The sequence below is a fragment of the Oryctolagus cuniculus genome, chromosome 1 (assembly GCF_964237555.1).
Source record: "Oryctolagus cuniculus chromosome 1, mOryCun1.1, whole genome shotgun sequence".
Lineage (NCBI taxonomy): Eukaryota > Metazoa > Chordata > Mammalia > Lagomorpha > Leporidae > Oryctolagus > Oryctolagus cuniculus.
Window position 1 is genome coordinate 44,099,715 of NC_091432.1, and position 24,979 is coordinate 44,124,693.

The following is a 24,979-nucleotide window of genomic DNA, read 5'->3' on the forward strand; positions in this document are numbered from 1 at the left end:
TGCCCTTGAACCTTCAAAACTGAGAGCTAAGTTCTTCTTTTTCTTTGCAAGTAGCTTATTTGATATTTCATTAATTTTCATTATGATAAAAAGCTGATTTTCTAGTCATTGAAATGGGATAGAGATGGACATCTCCATTTTCATTCATAAATTTGAAGGCAATGCCTAATTGTCTTTTCTCTTCAAATGTGACTTTCAAAAGTCCAAAATGTATTTAACTATATTACCTCTAAGAGTTATAAACAAAGTTCAACTCAAACCATTAGATTTAGTGATCATAAAAATTTGTAAAATTATGATGTAAAGAAAACAAAGTATTACAATAAATATATAGTATTGCTGTTAGAAAGGTGATACAGTTATCTGTGCAGATGCATTATGTGCTTAGGGAATGAAGAGTGAATATGATGTCACATGGGTAACTGAAGTCATTGTTGAAGACACTGCCATTTTAAAAATTTCAAACACATTTCTTCTTTGATTAGAAATAGGTGTGCCAGGGGCCAGCGCTGTGGCATAGCAGGTAAAACTGTCACCTGCAGTGCCAGCATCCCATATGGGCGCTGGTTCAAGGAGACCCAGAAGAAGCTCTGGTTCCTGGCTTTGGGTTGGCCCAGCTCTGGCTGTTGCATCCATTTGAGGGGTGAAGCAGTAGATGGAAGACCTCCCTCTCTCTCTGCCTCTGTCTCTGTAACTCTTCCTTTCAAATAAATAAATAAATCTTAAAAAAAAAAGAAAGAAAGAAATAGGCGTGCTCTTATCAAAATAATCTCTGGCATATCCAATCCCATATTCTCTCAATTTTTTCTTTCACATTCTACGCATTGAATTGTATATATACATTATATATATTATACATGAGAAATGTGACAAAAATCATCAATTTTTCTTAAATCACAATGTATACTTTTAGCCAAACATCATCACAGTGAATGAAATTCAACTCTGGAAAATGGTATGGAAGAGGGAGTGGCATTGTGGCATCCCATGTAGGTGCCAGTTTGAGTCCTGACTGCTCCACTTCACATCCAACTCCCTGCTAATGTGCCTGAGAAAGCAGAAAAAGATAGCCCAAATCCTTGGGCCCCTGCACTCACATGGGAGACCTAGAAGAAGCTTCTGCCTACTGGCTTTGGTCTGGTCCAGCCCTGGCCATTATGGCCATTTGGGGAGGGAACCAGTGGATGGAAGATCTCTCTTTGTCTCTCCCCTCTCTGTACCTCTGCCTTTCAAGTAAATAAAATAAATCTGAACAAAAAAGGGTATAGAAGAAATAAGAGGTTCATGATTACAAAATATAATATTGTTAGAGAATAAATGTATGCTAAATTATCTATTGGCTTAACTTAATCCAAGTCAAATGGCAAAAAATTTTCAAGAAAGAGTGTGAGAAAACAATTCTAAAATGTTAAGAAATACAAGCAGTTGAGAATAGCCTTTGTATTCATAATAATTAATAATAGTATTAGAGGAACAGAGACCCCAAAACAGATACATTATGTGATGGCAGTGGTACCAACTGAAACAAGTCACTATATTCATCATCATCATGCATCCTCAGTAGAAAGAAGAGCTAAATGTCCAGTATATCTTAAAACCATCCTCGAGGAAACAGTAAAAATGCTTAATTTTTCGGGGGCTAGAGCAGTAGGTTAATCCTCTGCCTGCAGGACCGGCATCCCATATGGCCACGGATTCTAGTCCTGGATGTTCCTCTTCTGATCCTGCTCTCTGCTATGGTCTGGGAAGCAGTGGAAGATGGTCCAAGTGCTTAGGCTCCTGCATGCACATGGGAGACTTAGAGGAAGCTGCTGATTCCTGGCTTCGAATCAGCCCAGCTCTAGATGTTGCAGCCATTTGAGAAGAGAACTAGTTAGTGGAAGACCTTTCTCTCTGTCTCTCCCTCTCACTGTCTATAACTCAAATAAATAAATAAAAATCTTAAAAGAAAAAGCAGATGATTTATTTAAAAACTGCTTAATTTCCTAAACCTTCACTTTGAATATACATCTTCTTAACAATCTATAAAGAAATAGGAAGTATGCTTGAAGTACTCCTGTTGCATTCCAAACTACCGTTACCTGAAAAAAAAAAAAAAAGTACTTTGTGGGGGTTGGCCTTATGGCATAGTAGGTTAAGTCATCAGCTGTGACACAAGCATCCAATATGATTGCTGGGGCACCTGGCAGTGAGTGAATGGAATATTTCTCTCTGTTTCTTCCTCTCTGTAACTCTGCCTTTCAAATAAACTTTTTTTTTTTTTTTTTTTTTTTTTTTTTTTATAAAAGCCATGAAACTATGAAGCTTGAAGGAAGACAGAGAAAATGAAGACAGAGAAAAGCCTTAAGGATTGTACCATGGGTACTCCAATATCTAGAAAGAAATGAGGAGGAAGAAAAACAAAGCCAAGGAAGGAAGGAAGAGAAGGAAAGAAAAAGTGCTTTGTGTTGTAAAGTGAAATATCAGAGTTCATGTCACACAATTTTAACTCAAAGTATGAATAAACAAATTCAAAATTTATAAAAAGAGAAAAAGAAAATATGACCAGTAGACATATTTTATTATACAATCTTCGTTATTTGGGAGTTATTTTCTCAAAAATTAACAGCATGATTCTTCATAGAAAATAGCAAATAGTGTTTATTGTCAGTGATAAAATTTGAATTTTAAATGAAAGCTCTAAATTTAAAAAACTTTATCTGTCACCATGAAATTTTCCCAAGACTTTCCAGATGACAGCAATGATGTAATGTGGCTTTTTGATATTTTATAATGAAATATGTCAACATTTGGCAGATCTATTTAACTTAGTGAACTAATATTTTCCAAGTAATTAGCATATGATGTTACAAAATCATACACTGATGAAAAATGTCCTTAAAGTAGGAGACCAGTGGATTTTAATGTAGCAGAAAATGAAAAGTTTATTTAGATGGCTTCAAATTTCTCATTACATCTGTCTTTTAAGAACGTATTATTAGTTTGAGTTTTGGTGCAATTGTATCAAAGAAGAATATCTGTAATTATTTGAAAGTTTTTAAAATTATTCTTCCTTTTTCAATTATATATCTGTAAGTAGGCAATTTTCTTTAACTAGTTGGACCAAAACAACATATCACAACAGACAATATAAAGGAAGATATGAGAATCTACCCTTCCATTAGGCCAGGGATTATAGATTTTCAAAGAAGTGAACAATGTCAATATTATATTTGTTTCACTTTTGAGAATATAACTGTTATCTTATAAATTATTTATGCTAACATGGAATTATTATTTTTAATAAATTTTAAATGTGCCTATTTTAATTTTCAATAAAAATAAACAAAAGCTTCTGAACTTCTTTGAGACCACGAAGTTCAAAAGTGCTGTCTTAGTGAAAACTCAACAGAAATAACATGTATCAGAACACTATAGAAAAGCATAAAAATATTCATAATAGCATTGTTAGGAAAATTTGTAATACCAAAATTCTCTCAAAAATGCAGCAGTAGAAGAATGGATAAATACATTGTGGTGTAATCATGTCACTTGTTTCATGAAAAGACTGAATAAGTTATAATTATATTAAAAAACATGGTTAAATCTCCAAGGAATACAATATTAAAATTAACTGTCCAAAACCAAAGTAAATTACAGCTAATTATTTAAGGGTAGATATTGTTAGGAGACAATTCTTGGGTTTCTCACAGTTGTGTACATCTTTGTACTGGAATATCTAGACTATAATTTTCAAGGATTTTGGAGAGTGCACAGCCTTTGAAGACAGAGAAGGTAGACTGTTCTTGAGCAAAGGGCTCATGTGCTTACAGTCTAGAAACATGGGGGTAGTAGCTCTCTCTAAAGCAAATTACTGACCAAATTCACTAAAAGCTCAGAGTTGCTCTCTTTTTTGCAAGCTGTTGCCTGTGCAGGTATTATATTACTCATTGAATATTTTTTTTTTAATTTTTATAGACTTTTTTTTTTTTTTTTTTGACAGGCAGAGTGGACAGTGAGAGACAGAGAGACAGAGAGAAAGGTCTTCCTTTTTGCTGTTGGTTTACCCTCCAATGGCCACCAGCCGGCGCACCGCGCTGATCCGAAGCCAGGAGCCAGGTGCTTATCCTGGTCTCCCATGGGGTGCAGGGCCCAAGCACTTAGGCCATCCTCCACTGCACTCCCGGGCCACAGCAGAGAGCTGGCCTAGAAGAGGGGCAACTGGGACAGAATCCGGCACCCCACTGGGACTAGAACCTGGTGTGCTGGCACCGCAGGTGGATGATTAGGCTATTGAGCCGTGGCGCCAGCCACTCATTGAATATTGATGATCTATAGCCACATAGGTACAAGAATGCTGCTAATCTGGCTACAGTTAATGCTATAGTAAACTGTGCTTTGTTTCTTATGCAGGTTTCTCATGTCTCTACCAGTACCGATGAGCAACTTTGTTTACTTTCAAGTACAGTAAATTTTCAGACCTTTCACAGGTCGGACATTCAGTCATCAACAAAACAATATATTTGATGGTGATGATAACGACTTACATTTGTTGATTCTTTACTATCAAGAAATTGGCAAATCTATATAGGAGACACCCCAAAAATTACGATAAATGTTATAAAGAGACAAACTGTTCAGAAAGCTTCGAGGTGCAAGTGATGGGAGCTGGCGTTTTAGGATAATGGGTAAAGCCACCACCTGCAGTGCAGGCATCCCATATGGGCACTGGTTCGAATCCTGGATGCTCCACTTATGATCCAGCTCCCTGCTAATGTGCCTGGGAAAGCAGAGGAAGATGGCCCAAGTGCTTTGGCCCCTGTTCCTATGTGGGAGACCTGGAGGAAGCTTCTGGAGCCTTCAGCCTGACCCCCCCCCGCCCCGGCCATTGCAGCCATTTGGGGAGTGAATCTTCAGATGAAAAATCTGTCTCTCCCTCTCTGCCTCTGCCTCTCCTTCTCTGTAACTCTCACGTTCAAATAAATAAATAAATCTTTTTTAAAAAAGTTCAAGAGATGAAGAAAGAGAAAGACAAAAAAAAAAAAAAAAGGAATGTGTTTATGGATGAGAATCTCTCTGAACGGCGCGCTGCGGCCGGCGCACCACGCTGATCCGATGGCAGGAGCCAGAAGCCAGGTGCTTTTCCTGGTCTCCCATGGGGTGCAGGGCAGAAGAAATTTTTTTTAAGATTTATTTATTTATATGAAAGTCAGAGTTACACAGAGAGAGAACAGAGGCAGAGAGAGAGAGAGAAAGAGAGAGAGGTCTTCCCGTCCACTGGTTCATTCCCCAACTGGCCGCAATGGCCGGAACTGCGCCAATCCGAAACCAGGAGCCTGGAGCTTCTTCTGGTTCTCCCACATGGGTGCAAGGGCCCTTGGGCCATCCTCTACTGCTTTCCCAGGCCATAATAGAGAGCTGGATCAGAAGCGGCGCAGATGGGACTCAAAGCTGCACCCACATGGGATGCCAGTACTGCAGACAGCGGTTTTTCCTGCTACGCTACAGTGCCAGCCCCAAGAAGAAAATTTACACTAAGACCTAAATGTTGAAAGAAGCAAATCATGTGAATACAAATAAAGGCTCAAATCACAACAATTTGAGATGTTCAAAGAAATGAAGATAGTCTGGGGGTAGTGAGAAGATGCCAGAGAAGTTGTGAGTAGATACTTTGTAGACAGCCTTGAGTGCCTTGTAAATGAGTCTAAATTTTTTGCTGAGTGAAATAAAAAACCGAAAAACAGGTTTTAAACTCTATTACATTTACCCTTCACCAAAAGTATTACTGCTGAATAGTGAATGGGTTAAGAGGAAATAAGAATGGAGGAAGAAGACAAACTAGGAAACTACTGAAGTGAACTGCAAGAGAGATGACAGTGAACTAGACAGGAGCTGAGGCAGTGCAGTGACGGATACATACAAGCACTGAGAATATTTGGATAAAAGTTTCCAACAAATTATCATCAAATTTCAGATGTAGAAGCTGAGGAACAAAAAAGACTGAATACTCACAGGCTTGATTCATTTAAGAAGAAGGCATTTGATAAAATAGTGAGGGTCCTTAATGGTGGGTGATTAAGACAGCAGAGGCTTCCAGCTGCCCACAAATATCCTATCTCCTATATTAACAAGACCCTTATAATACATGGTTCAGGATTATGTCCAAACAAAACAAAATGAAACATTCCCTAGCTTACTGTGGCCAAGAATATGAGGAAAATTCAAAGCTTGATTTCATATAAATGGTATAATGTCCATCTCACAAAGGTTTGCATGAGTATCAAATAAGATAACACATTCCTTTGAGGCTGGTGTTATGGAATCTCATATGGGCGCCGGTTTGAGTCCCAGCCGCTCCACTTTTGATCCAGCTCCCTACTAATGCGCCTGGGAGGGCAGCAGATGATGGCCCAAGTCCTTTGGCCCCTGTACCTACATCGGAAACCAGGAAGAAGCTCCTGGTTCCTCACTTCAGCTAGGTCCAGGCCAGCTCTGGCTGTTGCAGCCATTTGGGGAGTGAAACAGTAGATGCATGATGGATCTCTCTGTCTCTCTCTCTAACTATGCCTTTCAAACAAACAAAAAATAAAAAAGCATAAAACATCACATACAGCTTTCACGAAACCATTTTCTCCATTAATACTTCCTGGATGTGCCACTCAAAACTCCACAGTGTCCTGGTTCTCTCTCATTGGATTTATGAATGAAAAGGAAACCAATTTAACACACTCTTATAAAGAACAGTAAAAGAATAGTATTCTAAAGAATGAATGCTTTGTCACTAAAGGTGTTAACACTTGAGCATTAACTTATGGATCTTTTATTGTTTTGAGGACAAAAAAGATCACTCTTATGTGGAAGAACAATACACTAAACAAAATATAGTTCAAGCACACAACCATCAAACAACTACTACTAGGTCAATAGAGTGTTTTACAATTTTATTTTTGCAAAGAGAAAGAAGAAAAAATGCAAGCATTGACTCTAACTTTGCTCCACTTAACATAAAACTAAGTGAAAAAATATTTTCAAATTCCTATCAGAATCTGATGCAATGTGATTACTTAAAAATGTGGAGGGGCCAGCACTATGGCTCACTTGGTTAATCCTCTGCCTGTGGTGCCGGCATCCCATATGGGCGCTGGGTTCTAGTCCCAGTTGCTCCTCTTCCAGTCCAGCTCTCTGCTGTGGTCCGGGAGGGCAGTGTAGGATGGCCCAAGTGCTTGGGCTCCTACACCCACATGGGAGACCAGAAAGAAGCACCTGGCTCCTGGCTTCGGATTGGCGCAGCGCTGGCCGTAGCAGCCATTGGGGAGGAACCAATGGAAGGAAGGCCTTTCTCTCTGTTTCTCTCTCTCACTGTCTATAACTCTACCTGTCAAATAAATTAAAAAAAAAAAAAAAAAAAGAATGTGGAAAGCAGACAACATATATCCTTCCAATGATTTTCATCACTATTTCTCCTCTCACACTTTAACTTTACTGAATCCTTTCCCTAACATGAACAAGTGCTTTCTTCCCATACTAACCCTTGCTTATTTTTTACATATCAGTTTAGATATCCTCCTTTCAGACCTTGCCTGAAACCTCATCCTTCTGGTTTACCCTGGTACCAGCTCCCAAACCACTTTGACTATAGCCCTCTCTGGGCACCTGGCCCAGTTACACCTCTGTCTACCACAAACCTGGAGAGCCACCAATAGCAAACTTTGTAAATTGTATCCTTTTCTGAAAAGCAGAAAGATTCAGGAGAACAGATTTATTTCCTTTCACACTATACTCACTCTCACACATGCATATGGTTCATTAGCTCACTCTTACAGACACAGCCACACACATAAGCAACTGGTGTCACATTCCATAGACTGAGGTACACTTTCACACTCATTCAGAGTATAAAAATGCAATAATTGTATATAATTACCAAACCTCTGTCAAAACCTCTGAAGAGGCAGGATTTGAAGCCAACAACTCTAAATCAACGTCTTGTGATTCCTCCAGCTTCCTTTAACATGAATGGAAATAACTACATTCTTCCTGTAAGCTGGAAACCAGAGATATGAAGGGTTTGATACCAATCCACTGTGATAATCATCAAATATTTGCTAAAACGAAAGCCAACCGAACAACTCAGAGAGCACATTACTAAGAATACACACTCAAGCAAACCCAGAACCCAAAAATAGCCCTTGTATTTACCAGATGGTCTTCTCAGCTTACAACTTCTACCAGCAGCATAAAATTAAATTTAAGTACAGTCACATGACATATAGTGATATTTCAGTCAATGAGAGACCACATATATAATGGTGGTCCCCTAAGATCATAATGTAGTATAGGTGTGTAGAAGGCTATACCACTTGTTTTTTTAAGGACACTCTTATGTTAGCATGACAAAAACACCTAGCAATGTGTTTCTCAGGTCTCTGTCATTACATGGCCTGTGATTTTATATGAAAATAAAGATCCACATTTCTAAAAAGCAGGTGATTTTTCGTCAAACACAGTGCTTAATGTAATTGTTAAGATGTAGACAACTTAAACATTCAACATTTAAACTGCCTTTTCCAAAGCTAAACTCCTAGACTTTATTTTCCAATGGTGACTGTATCATAAATCAGCTAAAGAATGAATATTTCAAATCTGAATTTCCTTAAATGTTAACCAGTCAATAGTTCAATTTCAGCAAAACTATTTTACTAGTAATGTTTGTTTTTGTAGCCTTTTAAGTGTTCTATTACATTTCACCCTTAAAATTTCAATTTTAAAATTAGCAGATAGAAAATAAACAATTGACTCTCTCACTGTCCACTCTGCCTGTCAAAAAAAAAAAAAAAAAGAAAGAAAATAAACAATTGAGGTCATGTATTGCTTATGTGTTTCATTGTGAAGAAAAAAGACTTAAAAACAATGTAATAAAACCTAGAAACCGTTCATTAATTTGTCTACAAGTTAAGATATCTATGAAAAGAAATCTTATTACAAGTGAATCAACTGTTTAACTCTGTCATATTTAATCTTCAAATGTGACTTTGGTAACACAAGAGGGTACTCCAAAGTTCATGAAAGCGTGAATTAAAATATGTTTATTTTGGTGCAGAAAAACACTTGAAATCCATGCAGAGAACATTATTTAGTATACATCTTCACTTCTACTCTTCCTTCAATGAAAAATATGTATCTATACCTTTCATAGTTTTACCTCAGAAGTAATTATAAGGAATTACTGAGTGCTTTAAATATACAAATTTAGATTTTCAGGTTATTGAAATTACAAAAAAAAAAAGAACAACAAACAGTCATCAGGAAAGGAAGAAGAAGAAGAAGAGGAAGAAGAGGAAGAAGAGGAAGAAGAGGAAGAAGAGGAAGAAGAGGAAGAAGAGGAAGAAGAGGAAGAAGAGGAAGAAGAGGAAGAAGAAGAAGAAGAAGAAGAAGAAGAAGAAGAAGAAGAAGAAGAAGAAGAAGAAGAAGAAGAAAAAGAAGAAGAAAGAACCATTAAATGAGTACCTAAGTGGTATTCAGGGGCCAGCATTGTGCCACAGGGGTTAGGCTGCTATTTGCAAGGCCAGCATCCTGCAGTGGGCATCCCTTATCAGAATACTGATTTTGACTTCCAGCTGTTCCATTTGGTATCTGGCTTCCTGCTAATGTGCCTGGGAAAGTAGCAGCAGCAAAAGAAGATAGCACTAGTATTTGGGTCCCTTCAGTCTACATAAGAGGCCCAGCTGTAGCTATTGCACGCATTTTGGGAATAAACCAGTGGATGAAAGCTTTCTCTCTCTCTCTCTCTCTCTCTCTCTCTCTGCATGTGTGTATGTATGCCACTCTGCCTTTCAAATAAATGTTTCTTAAAAGATTTACTTATCTATTTGAGAGGCAGAGTTACAGAAAGAGAGAGGGAGAGAGAAAGAGGTCTTTCATCCATTGGTCCACTCCCTAAATGGCCATAACAGCTGGAGCTGGGCTGATCGGAAGCCAGGAGCCAGGGGCTTCCTTTATGTCTCTCATGTGGGTGCAGGGGCCCAAGCACCTGGGCCATCCTCCATCGCCTTCTCAGGCCATTAGCAGGGAGGGGGTCCAGAAGTGGAGCAGCTGGGACTTGAATCTGTACCCATATGAGATGCTGGCACCACAGGCGGAGGCTTAACTCACTACACCACAGCACCATCCCCTCAAACAAATATTTTTAAAAAGAAAGGGAACTCTGATGTTATACTTCTGAAAGTCATTTGCATTTTTTGCATGACTGAACACCAATCCTATCTTCCATTTACTGCTTTGCTCCCCAGTTGGCTGCTCCCTAGTTGGCCTCAGCAGCTGGGCCTGGTCCAGATTGATGTCAGGAGCCTGGAGTACTATCCAGGTCTCCAATGTGGATGGCAGGGGCCAACTTCTTTGGCCCACTTCCACTTCCACTGTTTTCCTCAGGCATATTAGCAGGAAGCTAGATCAGAAGTGGAGTAGCGGCCGGTGCCGTGGCTCAATAGGCTAATCTTCTGCCTGCAGTGCTAGCACACCGGCTTCTAGTCCCGTTCGGGGTGCTGGATTCTCTTCCAGTCCAGCTCTCTGCTGTGACCCGGGAGTGCAGTGGAGGATGGCCCAAGTGCTTGGGCCCTACACCCCATGGGAGACCAGGAGAAGCACCTGGCTCCTGGCTTCGGATCAGCACGGTGCGCCGGCCGCAGCGTGCCGGCCGTGGCGGCCATTGGAGGGTGAACCAATGGCAAAGGGAGACCTTTCTCTCTGTCTCTGTCTCTCACTGTCCACTCTTCCTGTCCCCCCCCCCCAAAAAAATGGAGTAGCCAGGATTCAAACTAGCACTCCAATTTGAGATGCCAACATTGCAGGTGGTAGCTTAGCTGCTATGCCACAATGCTGTCCCCTGATTGTCTAATTTATAAATTAAACTGTAGCATGGGTATGAATGTATAGGAAAAAACATAGTGTATATGAGGTTCAGTATTATCCATGGCTTCAGGAATCCACTAGACAGCTTGGAATGCATATCTGGTGAATACAAAGGCATCAATGCACATTTACTACATCATTCAGCAGTCATTAGTCAAAGTTATTTCCTTCTATCTTCAAATTTTTTTTTTATTATTTCAAAAGGGGGAATGTGCATAGAGTCATGCCATGAAGAACAAAGGAAGAAAACCCACAGAAAAGGTGAAAATATCTGCGAACCATATGTCTATAGTGGATCAGAATATGGAACAGAGAGAGCTATTATAAATCAATTGTAGAAAAATTAAAACAAAGGACTTGAATAGACATTTCTCCAAAGTGGATATATAAACACCCAATAATTCATGAAAATACTTGACATATTAGTCACCAAGGAAATGCAAATCAAAGTCACTTAGAGACACGCTTTCACAACTACTAGGATGGCTATACTAAAAAAAAAGGCAGACAAAACAACTGTTAGTGTGGATGTAGAGAAATGGGAACTCTTTTCCATTATTGGTGGAAATGTAAATACCGACACTTGGAAAGTAGGTTGGCACTTTCACAAAATGTGCAATACAGGACTACCACACAATCTACCAATTTCATTCTTAAGTATAACCTAAGAAAAATGAAAACATATGTTGATGGGGATGGCGCTGTGGTGCAGCAGATAAAGCCACAGCCTGCAGTGCCAGCATCCTATATGGGCACTGGTTCTAGGTCCCGCCTGCTCCATTTCTGATCCAGCTCTCTGCTTTGGCCTGGGAAAGCAGATGGTCCAAGTCTTTGGGCCCCTGCACCCATGTGGGAGACCTGGAGGAAACTCCTGGCTCCTGACTTTGGATCAGTGTAGCTCTGGACATTGAGGTCAACTAACCAGCAGATGGAAGGCCTCCCTCTCTCTGCCTCTCTGTCTCTCTATGTAACTCTGACTTTCAAATAAATAAATCAATCTTAAAAAAGAAAACATACGTTGACACAAAAATTTGATATGAATGTTCACAGCAGCATTACTCATAGTTATCAAAAATGTGGAAATAACCTAAATGCCCAGCAACTGATGAATGGTTAAGCTGTGGTATATCTCTACAGTGGGAAAGTTACTTGGCAATTGAAAGACACTATTACAAACTCCAATGAATGAACTTCAAAAATCTACAGGCTAAGAGAAAAAAGCAGTTACTACAAACCACATGTTGCATGATTCAATTTATTTGAAGTGTCTAGAATAGGCAAATCTACAGAAACAGTAATAGATTAGGGAGTGCCTGGAGCTAAGGGTGGGGAGGATGGGGAGTGGCTGCCTTAAGAGTCTTCTATTTGGGGTGACAAAATTTTCTAAAATTACTTTATGGTGATGGTTGCAAAACTGCAAATATACTGAAACAGGAAACTATACAATTTAAAGGTGGATTTTATGATATGAAGCTTTTGTCTCAGTGAAGCTGCTTAAAAAGAAGAAAAGTATGCAATAACACAACTATTTCTTGGTGCCACTGAAGACTAAATAGTAAGAGCATGCTCAGACTGTTTATCCCTTTAACAAATCGTTTCTGGACTTCAAACTAAAACTAAAGCCATGAAAATAGAGTCATTGAAGCAACTGAGTTCCAACAGAAGGCCACTGAAAAACGTGCATTTTTAGGAAAATGTGTCTACGAAACGAGATACCACAGAACACAGATCTGAGCAGTCTTCAGCAAGCAACAGACAAATGTCTTTCAATGCCACTACAGGTCCAGTTAAAGCTGACCTGTAAAAGCAGCACCGTTTCCAAGTGCATAAGCATCTTAAACTGATAGACCTTAAAGTCAGCCCTCGCAAGATTAACAAGCATCTGAAAGCACTATCAGTAATCCGCAGAAAGGCTAAAGGAGTGAGGGCCAGTTCCGTGGCACGTGGGATCGCGATCCTGATCTTTACCGCGCGGCTCCCTTTGGGAGACCCTTTCTGCTTTGGGGTGGTGCCCAGCGCGCTAGCCTGGCCTCTCCGAAGTACTCATCTGTCCTGCAACACAAGGGAGCAAGGAGGGTGTCCCGGACTCGAGGGAGTCACAGAACGCAGGTGCTAGGCGCGCGGGAGCGGCAAAGCAAATCGTGGGAGCTAAACCCACCCCAGGCACATTCAAGTCAGAGGCGGTCTACGCTGCGGTTCCCCGTCTCGCGCGGGGACGCCACGCCGCGAACGTCCCCGGCGCTGGCCGCAGGTCCACCAACGTCCCCCGGGGCTCAGCGCTGGGGACGGCGGAGTCCACGCGCGCAGCCCCGCCCTCCCGCCGGCGGGCTCCTTACCTTCCTCCTGCACCATCTCCAGGAGGTTCGGGTCACCCATCTTCGCTAGCTCGTTCATGACACTGAGGCCGGAGAGGCAGCTCCCAACCGGCCGCTGCGACAGGCGACGAGAAGGCGTGGGGCGGATACTGAATCTGATTGCCGGCTGCCGGAACTGCGCGTCCGACACCCGGACCTTGAAGATGTCGGGACTCTCCCTGCAGGGCGAGGACTTGTCCTCCTCCACAGACTCCACGAATCCCGTGCTCTGCAGCCAGTTGGACTTCCTCTCCAGCTGGTACTTCCACTCGACCTTGCCCCCCTGCACCTGCCCCGCGCCCTTGGGCCTGCGCTTCGATTTCTTCTGCCGGTAGCGCTCCCTGCCCCTTTCCCAGTAGGCCTCCCAGTACCTGTCCCGGAGCTTGCCCTGCTTCTCCCCCTGGCTGCGCCGGTCCGGGCTCTTTCCACTACTGACCTCCAGTTGCGGGCCTTTCCCGAGCGCTCCTTCGCTCTCTCTCCGCCCCTCTGCCCGCCTCCAGTCCTCCGGGGCCGCCATCTCCCCGCCCCTCGGCGACCCGGGCTCTACGCCCGCCGCCTCCTCTCCGCTGGGGCCGTCGGAGCTCGCCGACTCCGGCTCCGCCGCCTCCGGAGCCACCCCGAGGCCCGCCTCCCGTCGCTCCTCTGGGGCGGCCCCCGCGGGACCCGCCGCCTCCCGGCTCCCCTGACCGGCCACCTCAGTTCTCAACAGGCTCCGCCACTCCCATTCCTCCAGGTCGACCCTGGGCCAGGACTCGGTGCTCACTGGGGCTTCCGCCCCCCTACCCTCTGAACCCTCCTCTTCCTCCTCCTCAGAAACCCGGCTGGCTGGGTCCTTATCCATCGCTAGGCTCTCAGCTCACCGCGAGTGCCCCTCGGAGAGAACCCCTCCCGCTTCGGGAGTTACTTTTTGTCGGGGGAGGAAAAAGTTCCCCGCCCTTAAAGAGCCCCCTCCCCCTTTAAGGCTGGCTCGTGGCCGCCGGGGTCTCCGAGGTTCCGACAACCCCTCCGCGCCCTCGGGCCCCTGGGCGCTACCGGCTTCCTTGAGAAAGGACAAGCTCTCTTCTACAGGTGAGGAAAGGTCACACCTGTGCCCCGATTTCGAAGTCAGCCTCTGCCAGCTTTAAAGTTGGAGCGTGTTGGGCAAGTTCCCATCAGCTGCAGTTTCCAGGTCGTCCAGTGACAACAGCACTCACCTCCTGGAGGATGGTGTGAGGAGCACGCTACAAAGGCTTGGCATGCAGAGTGTTAACGCTTTCCGCCGCTCCTAAAAGGAACCCGTGCTGCTTCGGGTCTCCACAACTCCAACCTGGAGCAGGGTGCGTGGTCCTGAAGTAGGTGAGGTAGTGGTCTGAGCCCACAGCCTTGAGAGTGCTGAGCAGGGAGTGGCTGAAGTGAGGTGCCAGAGACCATCACCATTCCTCATCCCCCTGCTCCTACCTGTTTCTTTTCTATTCTATTTACTTTGTATACTGAATCAGCTTTTATAGACGAGGAAACAGGTTTAGTGAGAAGTGTCTTGTGTATGGTCATGGTTAACTGAGGAACTGGAAATCACTTTTTTTTTTTTTCTATACGGTGATATCTCTAACTTAAATATCAGGAATATATCAATTCTGGCCAAGAGGTTGGAGACTATAAGCAGTTTCTTCCTAGATGTAATTTGGAATTGTTTTTTACAGGTGTAACTATATTTAAGTTAATGCACAATAGAGTCCATATAATTACTGTAAGTGGCTTCAAGGCTGGTTCCTCAAGCCATCATACAAAAATTATTTTTTTAAAAAAAATTCTCATTTTTTTCAACCCTTCTTACACACAAAAGCAAATGTCTACCTAGCTACCTCAAAAGGAAGACATTACGTGTTGATTTTGTTCAAAATTAAATGGAATATTTTGATGCTGAGGGGCTTATATTTTATCTGCTTCTTCTACACTTTAACAAAGTGGAAAACCAGTTGTGTTCTTTGCATAGAAGTCTGTATCTTTTCCACCACTTTTTGCTTCTTGAGGAATATTTTCTGTGTTTGTATCACTGAAGTAGTTCATGCTGCTTTCCGTTCATAATTTTAGGATCTGTCCATTTCCTTCATTGTTACTCCCTGCCTCTGCACAGAATCGTCAACCATACATATCCAGAATTGTGTTATGAATAACGAAATACTGTCGTTTCATTAAATTGAACAGAGTCAAATACTATTTTGGGGCCCCAAAGTCATTTTTTATTTTTAGCCTTTCAAACTTTTTAGCCTTCATTTGAATTATTAAAAGCACCTGATAGCACTTTCTTTTTTAAAGATTTGTTTTATTTATTTGAAAGACAGAGTTACAGAAAGAGAGACAGAGAGAGAGGTCTTCCATCTGCTAGTTCACTCCACAGATGGCCTCAACGGCTGGAGCTGTGCCGTTCCGGAGCCAGGAGCTTCTTCTGGGACTCCCACGTGGGTGCAGGGGCCCTAGGACTTGGGCCATCTTCTGCTTTCCCAGGACACAGCAGAGAGCTGGATCAGAAGTGGAGCAGCCAGGACTAGAACCGGTGCCCATGTGGGATGCCGGCACTTCAGGCCAGGATGTTAAGCCGCTGCTCCATGATGCAGGCCCCTGATAGCACTTTTTTGACTTACCTTTTGTCAAAGACAAAGACTTATCTTTGTGTCTTATACTAAGCATAGCATGCAAAAATACTTAAGTGATTACACGCAGTCGTAAAGATAAAGATAGCAATATTTTAGAAAATAAACTGTGAAATGGCAGCTTCAAATACTTGCTTGCCGACTCTCTATGTAAAGATATGAATTTGTTATAGGAAAGACCATTTAGGGCTGTCACAATATAACGTGGGGAAAAAGTCTGAGCTGTATGGTAGTGAAATATATGCACTAAACAACATCTGCATGTGTTTTTTTTTTTTAATTATAGCAGCCTGATATAATCAGTATAGTTAACTCACTGTGAAGAGCTTTAATTTATGAGCTAAATTCTGGAAGCCAGAAAAGGCATCTTTCTAGTTAATACTTTCTCTCTTGGTATTTAAAAAATATGGCACCTCCTGTCTGTGGTCTGGATCAGTTTCCGTTCTCAGTTTCTCTACATATCATCAAAGCTTTAACCCCTAGGATAAGATTCTTTCTTTGTGACTACTTGTCATTTTCATTCATCTGTTTTACCTGTAAACTTGTCACTTACCCCAGATATTTTCAACATCACTGTAGCCCACATTCTTAAACAGTATATGCTAATGTATGGGCTTTGTACTAGGAGTCAGAAGACCTGCATTCTATTCTTGTGTCTGTTGCCTAATAAGGTAGGCAGCACAATAACCATAGATAGGTAACTTGGCTTCTTTGAACCCCAGATCCCTTCTCTGTGAATATTACATATCTGACCTGTTCCAGCCATCTCCTCAAGTTGTTGTAAAATTCAAATAAGTATGTGCATTGGGGACCAGCATCATGGCACAGTGGGTTAAGGCATCACCTGCGACCCTGGCATCCCATATGAACGCTAATTCAAATTCTGGCTGCTCCACTTCCAATCCAACTCCCAGTTAATGTGCCTGAGAAAGCATCATAAGATGGCCTGAGAAATTGGGTCCCTGTCATCCATGTGGAAGACTCAGAGGGAGTTCCAGGCCCCAAGCTTCAGCCTGCCTTAGCCATGGCCATTGAAGCCATTTGTGGAAGGAATCAGCAGATGGAAAATCTCTCTCTGTCTGTCTGTCTGTCTCTCTCTCTCTGTAACTCTCAAATATATCTTTTAAATGAAATTTAAATTTATTTATTTGAAAGGCAGAGTTACAGAGAGGCAAAAGCAGAGGCAGAGAGAGAGAGAGAAGTCCCCCATCTGCTGCCAAGTGGCAGCAACAGCCGGAGCTGGGCCGATCCAAAGCCAGGAGCCAGGCACTTCTTCCGGGTCTCCCACTTGGGTGCAGGGGCCCAAACCTTTGGGCCATCCTCCCCTGCCTTCCCAAGCACATTTGCAGGGAGCTGGATCAGAAGTAAAGCAGCCCATATGAGATGTCAGCAGTATAGACAGCAGCTTAACCCTCTACAACACAGTTCTGACCCTGATAGACCATAGTTCATACCATAGCTCTCTCACATTTTAACTGTGTGATATTTGCTGAGTCTATGAACTTCTCTCAGTCTCAGTTTCCTTATAAATATGATAGAGGATATAATTCCTACCTCGAGTTTTTGGTGGATTAAATGTAGTGACATGTTTTTATTTGTCCAAATATTAAACCGCAGGATGCTGTTTTCATTGCATTTATTTTTTGTTGAAGCTTGCTATAGTTAAAGTGATAGAGTTTTAGAGAAAATGGAGCTCTTTATTGTTAAATGTGTATTAATTCCTCTAATTTTCATGAAAGGATTTATTTTTATTAGGCTATAATACTTCTAGTAATTTATGGGGCAGACCCAAAGATTTCTGAACTTTAAAAGCAACTACCTGATGAATAAATATGTCTATACAGGGACTGGCATTGTGGCAGAGTGGGCTAAGCCAGCTCCTGCAATTCTAGCATCCCATATGAGCACCAGTTCAAGTCCTGACTGTTCCACTTCCCATCCAACTCCCTGCTAATTCACATGGAAAATCAGTGGAAGATGGCCCAAATCCTTGGGGCCCTTCTACCAATGTAGGAAATCCAGATGAAGCTCCTGTCTCGGCTTTAGCCCTGGCCATTGCAGGCATTTGGGGAGTGAATCAGCAGATGCAAGATATCTCCCTCTCTCTCTCTGTCTCTCTCTCTGTCTGTCTCTTTCTAACCCTCTCTATGTAGCTCTGCCTTTCAAATAAATAAAGATTTTTTTAAAAATCAACACAAATATTGATTGAGCAATGGAAGCAGCTTTTAAGACCAAATGGACTCACACATTAGTTAACATTCTCCATGAAGTTATATTCAGGTGACTTTCAGTGCTGTAACAATGAAATAAAAGCTTCTAAGTAATGATAGGCTGCAGTTACAAGATAATTCAATGCTTGGGTTCAAATATGCAGTTGGACAATTCATATTTCCTTAAAACATAAAACTTTTCTAAAATTCCATGAAAGTCCTTAAACCTTCGGTTAAATAGAAAACCAACCTAATGGAAACAACATAGCTTTAAGTTAGTGCAAGCATAAAATGTAAGTCCACAAAAATTTGTCAGACCTTTTATAAAATATGTTTAAGAATATAGTATATTTTATTTTCAAAGTGCCTAATTTCTATGTAATTTCAACCTGTAGTACAAAGAGTGAAATTATTGCCTCCATGGTTATATCTCTGGTTTGATCCTTCTAATTATATCTTCTTTTGGGAGTTCCACTCAGGGACTACATGGTTTTCACCAAAGATATAAAGCATCCAGACCACATTTGACTCCCCTGTTTGTAACTGAGCCAGATGTGGTTTGTAATCTGATATTTTAAGGAGGAGCTTGTTAATCACATCTTTTTTTAGTTCCCTTACTCCCTTATGCTAGGTATTTGTAAGCAAGCACAACAACAACAAAAAAAAAAAAAAGAAGAAAATAAAGACATACACAGATTAGTCATGACCTTAATCACTTGTATTAATACATGGAATATTTACTTCTCTGACAAATAACAGTCAGAATCTCAGTGACTTATTATTGAGTAGAAGAAAATTCTATGGTTTGAATATGGTTTGTTCTCCTAGAGGCTTGGTCCTCAGTGTGGTGATGTTGAGGTGGTAGAACCTTTCAAGATGGGGCCTAGTGGAAGGTGATTAGATCACTGGGGTGTTTCCTTCAGAAGGGATTCATGTAGTTATCTCAGTTAGCTCCCTTAAGAGGGAGTTAATAAGAGAGCTTGACCTACTCTTCATTCTCTGGCTTTGATCCCACTCATCCATGTTCTCACCATGATGCCATTACAATGAAGCCCTCACTAGAAGTTAAGCTAATGGAGCAACCCAATCTTGATGTTCAGTCTCCAAATCTAGAAGCCAGGAGCCAGGAGCTTTTTCCAGGTCTCCCACGGGAGTGCAAAGGCTCAAGGACTTGAGCCATCTTTCCCAGGCCATAGCAGAGAGCTGGAATGGAAGTGGAACAGCTGGGACTCAAACCAGTGCCCATAAGGGATGCTGGTACTGCAGGTGGCAGCTTTGCTTGCTACACCACAGTGCCAGCCCCAAGAAAGAAAAGTCTTTCATCCTCTGGTTCACTCCCAAAATGGCTGCAATGCAGGAGCCAGGAGCTTCTCACCGGTCTCCCACGTGGGTGCTGGGGCCCAAGCACTTGGATCATGGATCATCTTCCACTGCTTTCCCAGGCAATAGCAAAGAGCTGGATGGAAATTTGAACAGTTAGGTCTACACACCCATATGATATGTTGGCATCACAGGTGGTGGCTTTACCATATATGCCACAGTGCTGTGGTTCTAATGACTCCCTTCTCCAGCATCTCTCACACAGTCCAAGGAGGTTGTGGGCAGTAAACACAACTACATTGCATCTACTCTCTCCATCTCTTCCACTGTCTCAGCATCTCTTAGTAATGAAAATCAGAGAAGCAAAAGACCAAGTAAAAGCAGAAGATCCATGTATAACAATTTAGATACAGAGAGCTCTTGTCAAGAGGGGTGAATATTATGTACATACAGTGACATGGGTAACAGACTAATTGCATAGGCAAAAGTAGAAAGAAAGTAAAGGATTGTGATATAGAGCAAGTGTAAGGTTTTCAGAGACAGCTCCTCTCCCAAGGTCAATCCTACTGAGCTGATGAATCATCATTGTTCAAACTGGTACTCCAGCTTTGGTATGAGTTGTTACTATTTCCAGTGCCTATTTCACTTCTGCAAGTCTTGGTAGGATTTTAGTTGATGAAAAGTTTATAAGATGTAGCTGTCTGGCTTCAGCTTAGTTCAACCACAGGATTTGGGTTGAGAATGAAAAAGATAGAGTTTGAAGTTTGTATTATCATTCTGAAAGAGGTCTCAGGAAAGTTGCCAGCACCCACTGAAATCTGATTGTTTTTTACCTGGGGAGGCTAAAAGCAGACCTGATCCAAGAACAAAGATTCCAACTGTAACTAATGAAAGAAACCAATAACAGTAGCAGAGGGGAAGAATGATGAATTAAGTTGAAAGAATGTGCTCAAGATAGAAACAACAGTAAAGTGGCGGGAAAATAAGTGTGATATGATGCTATGATTTGAATATTTTGTCCTTCCCCAAACTCATGTTGAAACAATCTCCAGTGCAACAGTAGTGAGAAATGTGACTGGTATGGGTAAAATAGGCCATGAGGAGTCCACTCTTACAAATGCATTAATTTGTGGCTGGTGTTATGGCGAGCAGGTAAAGCCGCTGCCTGAGACACCAGTGTAGGGCACTGGTTCATGTCATGGCTGCTCACTTCCAATTCAGCTCCCTGCTGATGGCCTGGAAAAAGCAGCTGAAGATGCTGCAAGTGTTTGGGTTGCTGCAACCTACATGCAAGCACTGGATGAAGCTCCTGGCTCCTGACTTCTGTCTGTCCCAGCGCTGGATATTGTGGCCATCTGGGGAGTGAACAAGTGGATGGAAGAACTCTCTCTCTTTCTCTTTCTCTCTTTCTCAATCTCTCCCTCTCTCTAACTCTGACCTTCAAAATAAATCTTTATAAAATGTACTAATTTTCTTATAAAAGGGCTTGAGGGAGGGAGTGAGTTTTGTTTTGTGTTTCTGCCATGTTAGGTCACCTCAGTGGGGCCATCTATGAAGAAGACACCCTCACTAGAGCTCAGGCTTGCTGGTGCCATGATCTTTGACTTCCCAACTTTCAGAACTATGAGAAATAAATGTCTGTTCTTTACATATTACCCAATGGCAGGTGTTTTGTCATAACAGCAAAAATGGACTAAGACATATATCAAACATACACATGATGCTAAATTAGTTTACTAAGATTTCCATAACAAAGTACCGCTGACTGGGTGGTTTAAACAGCAGAAACTCATTTGCTCTAAGGTTTGGAGGTTCCAAGTCCAAGAATAAGGTGTTGGAATGTGTGACTTCCTCCTTAGCCCTCTCTCCTTGATGCAGATGACTGCATTCCCTCTGTGTCCTCACAGTCTTTCCTCCCTCTGTGTCCACACTGTGTCCAAATCCTCTTCTTATAGAACCACCAGTCCTGTTGGATTAAGACCCCCACAGTTTTGACCTCAGTTCACATTAATTATCTCCCTAAAGACCTGTTTCTGAGGCACTGGGGGTTAGGACATATGAATTTTGGGAGAGGGGCACAGTTCCTCCCATAACAAAGCCCTACTCAGTAAAATGAGCAGCCATGGTTTTCAGGTGCAATATAAACACTCATTCATGTCAGTATTCAGCTGCTCTTAAACATTCATTTACTGGAGCTAAATATTTCCTGACCCTGAAATGGTATTTTCAGAGACAAGAAATTCTAACTTTCAGAGAAGAAAAAGAAATCATAAAATTTTATTTCAATTCAGTAATTAGCACATGTTCATTTCCAGCTATTAAGTGATTTAATAATTACTGAAAAGATATTTTCCTCTTCTTTTCTCCCTCTATGCCAAGGGAAGGGAGTTTGTGATGGTCTCTTCATGTCTTTGCCCTCTTCCTTACCCCCCTGCTAAGTTATGACCATAGCTTCTAGGGGCAAAGGAGAAAAGAAAGGTCGCTGAGGAGGGGAAGAGTACCAAGGCACAATGACTGAGTTGTATTGTTTTGTGCTGTCAGGCTATAGCAAATGCTACTAAATCTTAAATGTTCACTGTTGATGAATGCTTCTCCAAGCCATTCTCTTGACAGAAAGGCAGAGTTACAAAGAGGCAGAGAGCGAGAGAGAGAGCGTGCTTCCATCCTCTGGTTTCCTCCCCAAAATGGCCACAACAGCCAGGGCTGAGCCAGGAGCCAGGAGCTTCATCTGAGTTTCCCATGTGGGTGCAGAGGCCCAAACACCTGAGCCATTTTCCACTGCTTTCTGAAGCAGTGGCAGGGAGCTGGATTGGAAGTAGAGCCTCCAGGACTCCAACAGGTACCTATATGGGATGCCTGCACTGCAGGTGGCAGCTTTACCATTACACCACAGCACTTGCCCCTGATGTATATTTTTTTTCAAGTGATTTTTTGTGGTTCATTTCCGTAGCCTATAATAATGTGTTGGCTACATTCTGCATTGTAAAGTTCAGGCCCTACTGCCCTTATAGTCAATTTTATTAGCCAGGACTAAGGATAACCTAGTTCTGTTTTTACTCCTGCATGGTTTAAAACTGATCCGTCTCATTTATTTGCTCCAACATAACAGTTAAGGAGAATTTCTATGCAATATAACTTACTTTGCTGATATAGACTACATTAGCATTCTTACACACAAATCAGTTAAGGGTCTGCATGGTTGCTCAGTTGAAGAATATACACTTTAGTTCTTGTGAATGGTCTCATCAGAAATCTCCACCTCAGTAAGCTTGAAGACATTTTATCCATATCTGGGGTGGTTGGGTGAATATTTATATTATGAGAAAATCTCTCCATCAGTATTTCTATTTAATCTCTAATCCTTCCATATTATTGATTACATTGAGATATCCAAAATTTCTTTTCTGTTTTATTTTAGGATCCTAGTCAAATCAGACATGCTCATACACAAAGTGAGTCACTGAATCTGAGAAGGGACGAGAGGTATCCTGAAAATATTGAGGCGGCACCGCAGCTCACTAGGCTAATCCTCCGCCTTGCGGCACTGACACACCGGGTTCTAGTCCCGGTGGGGGTGCCGGATTCTGTCCTGGTTGCCCCTCTTCCAGTCCAGCTCTCTGCTGTGGCCTGAGAGTGCAGTGGAGGATGGCCCAAGTGCTTGGGCCCTGCACCCCATGGGAGACCAGGAAAAGCACCTGGATCCTGGCTTTGGATCAGCACAGTGCACCGGCCGCAGCGCGTCGGGTGCAGTGGCCATTGGAGGGTGAACCAACGGCAAAGGAAGACCTTTCTCTCTGTCTCTCTCTCACTCTCTCACTGTCCACTCTGCCTGTCAAAAAATTGAAAAAAAATAATAAATAAAAAAAGAAAATATTGAACAACAAGGATTGGGAAAAGAGGGAGAAATAGAGAGAGAAAAGCACAAGAATTTGCTAAAACATTTAAAAAATAGGTATTTATGTAAAAGTGGTGGAAAATATGATCCAAGTTTTTCTCATCATATGTCTTACATCTTCAAATTACTTTACATTGACTTCTAAAATAAAATTTTTGCTTTACAACAGTTTCAGCTTTATTAATGAAAATTTCAGGGATAGCAAGGAGAGTTCCTATGATATCCCACAGCCAGTTTCCCCTCTTATTAACATATCTTAAACTAATTAAACAATTAATGAACCAAAATTGGTATGTTATCCTTAAGTAAAGTTTATACTTATTTGGAATTCCTTACTTTTTACCCAATATCTTATTGTGTTCTAATATCCCATCCAGGATACCATATTACCTGCAATTGTTTTGTAGACTGTGACAGTTCCTCAGACTTTCTCTAGTTTTTAATGACTTCAACCATTGTGAGGAATAATTTCATGTATTTTGTGCAATGTCATTCAATCGAGGTATGATTGATGGCTCTGTCATGGTTAGATTAGGGTGATTTATTTAAGCAGACTAGGGAGGTTTATTTAGAGTAATTACCCTCGACAGGAGAAATTACCATTGCTGTTGACTTTGATCACTGAGCTAAGGTAGTATTTTGTAGATTTCTTAACTGTATACTCTTTTAACCCCCTCTTCATTCTGTATTTTTGGAAGGAAGAGACAAGACGTAGTGCACACTTAAGGAGTTGGAGGTTTATGCTGCAACTCATCAAAGACAAAGTAACTACATAAATTATGTGGACTTTTTTTACATGGAAAATTTGCCTCTTATCCTCAGTTCATTTATGCAATCATTTATATCGTGTAAACTCATGGATATTTTTTTTCCACTTAGGGCTACCTGGTACTCTTCTTTCTAGAAAAAAATAAACATTATGAAACTAAATAAATGGAGGTTTTAGTTTTTAACAGATTCAATATAGTTCGTAGCTACAATTCTAAGAATATAATGGTATTCCCATTTTCCTTTCCTCCCTCCCTCCCCTTGTTTCCCTCCCACCATCTCTTCCATTTCCCCTCTCTCTCCCTTTCTTTTCTCTCTCTTTCCTTTTTTCTTTCTTTCCTTTCCTTCTTTCTATCTTTTTATAGTTTTTGATATAGAACATGTTAAAATTATATTACAGCAAAAAGGTTTCACTAGATAAGAAATTTAACAAGTAAAAAGGAAAACAGCCATAGTTTAGTGGGAATTTAGCCAACAGCTATAAATACTAATTTTAATGGAAACATGACTATATCACCCTTATATAGTAAATTTAAAAGTAATCACATATCATTAAACTATAATAGTATGGCATTCTTTTTTTTTTTTTTTTTATTTGACAGGCAGAGTTAAACAGTGAGAGAGACAGAGAAAAAGATCTTCCTTCTGTTGGTTCACCCACCAAATGGCCGCTGTGCCGATCCGAAGCCAGGAGCCAGGTGCTTCCTCCTGGTGTCCCATGTGGATGCAGAGCCCAAGCACTTGGGCCATCCTCCACTGCACTCCCGGGCCACAGCAGAGAGCTGGGCTGGAGAGTGGCAACCGGGACAGAATCCTTCGCCCCAACCGGGACTAGAACCCGGGGTGCCAGCCTGGCCTTTCTTTTTCTCTTTCTTTCTTTCTTTCTTTCTTTCTTTCTTTCTTTCTTTCTTTCTT

At 41.7% G+C, this 24,979-nt stretch overlaps 1 protein-coding gene across 10 annotated transcripts in view; it reads right to left on the bottom strand.

The window, feature by feature from the left end:
- Positions 1-14,155, bottom strand: part of ANO5 (anoctamin 5) — a 118,039-nt gene extending 103,884 nt beyond the window's left edge. For 6 of the 10 annotated variants that reach the window (XR_011388012.1, XR_011388018.1, XM_051824971.2 and 3 more), the window contains exon 1: positions 13,224-14,155. Coding sequence is in view for 5 of the 10 variants with exons in the window: in XM_051824971.2 (XP_051680931.2) it covers positions 13,224-14,082 (859 nt within the window). In the remaining 5 variants the exon portion in view is untranslated. Of the gene's footprint in view, positions 1-7,903; positions 8,165-13,223 lie in introns of those variants that run through there. The other 4 variants (XM_051824963.2, XM_051824989.2, XM_051824981.2 and 1 more) reach the window with 4 other exon arrangements.
- Positions 14,156-24,979: the final 10,824 nt, after the last annotated feature.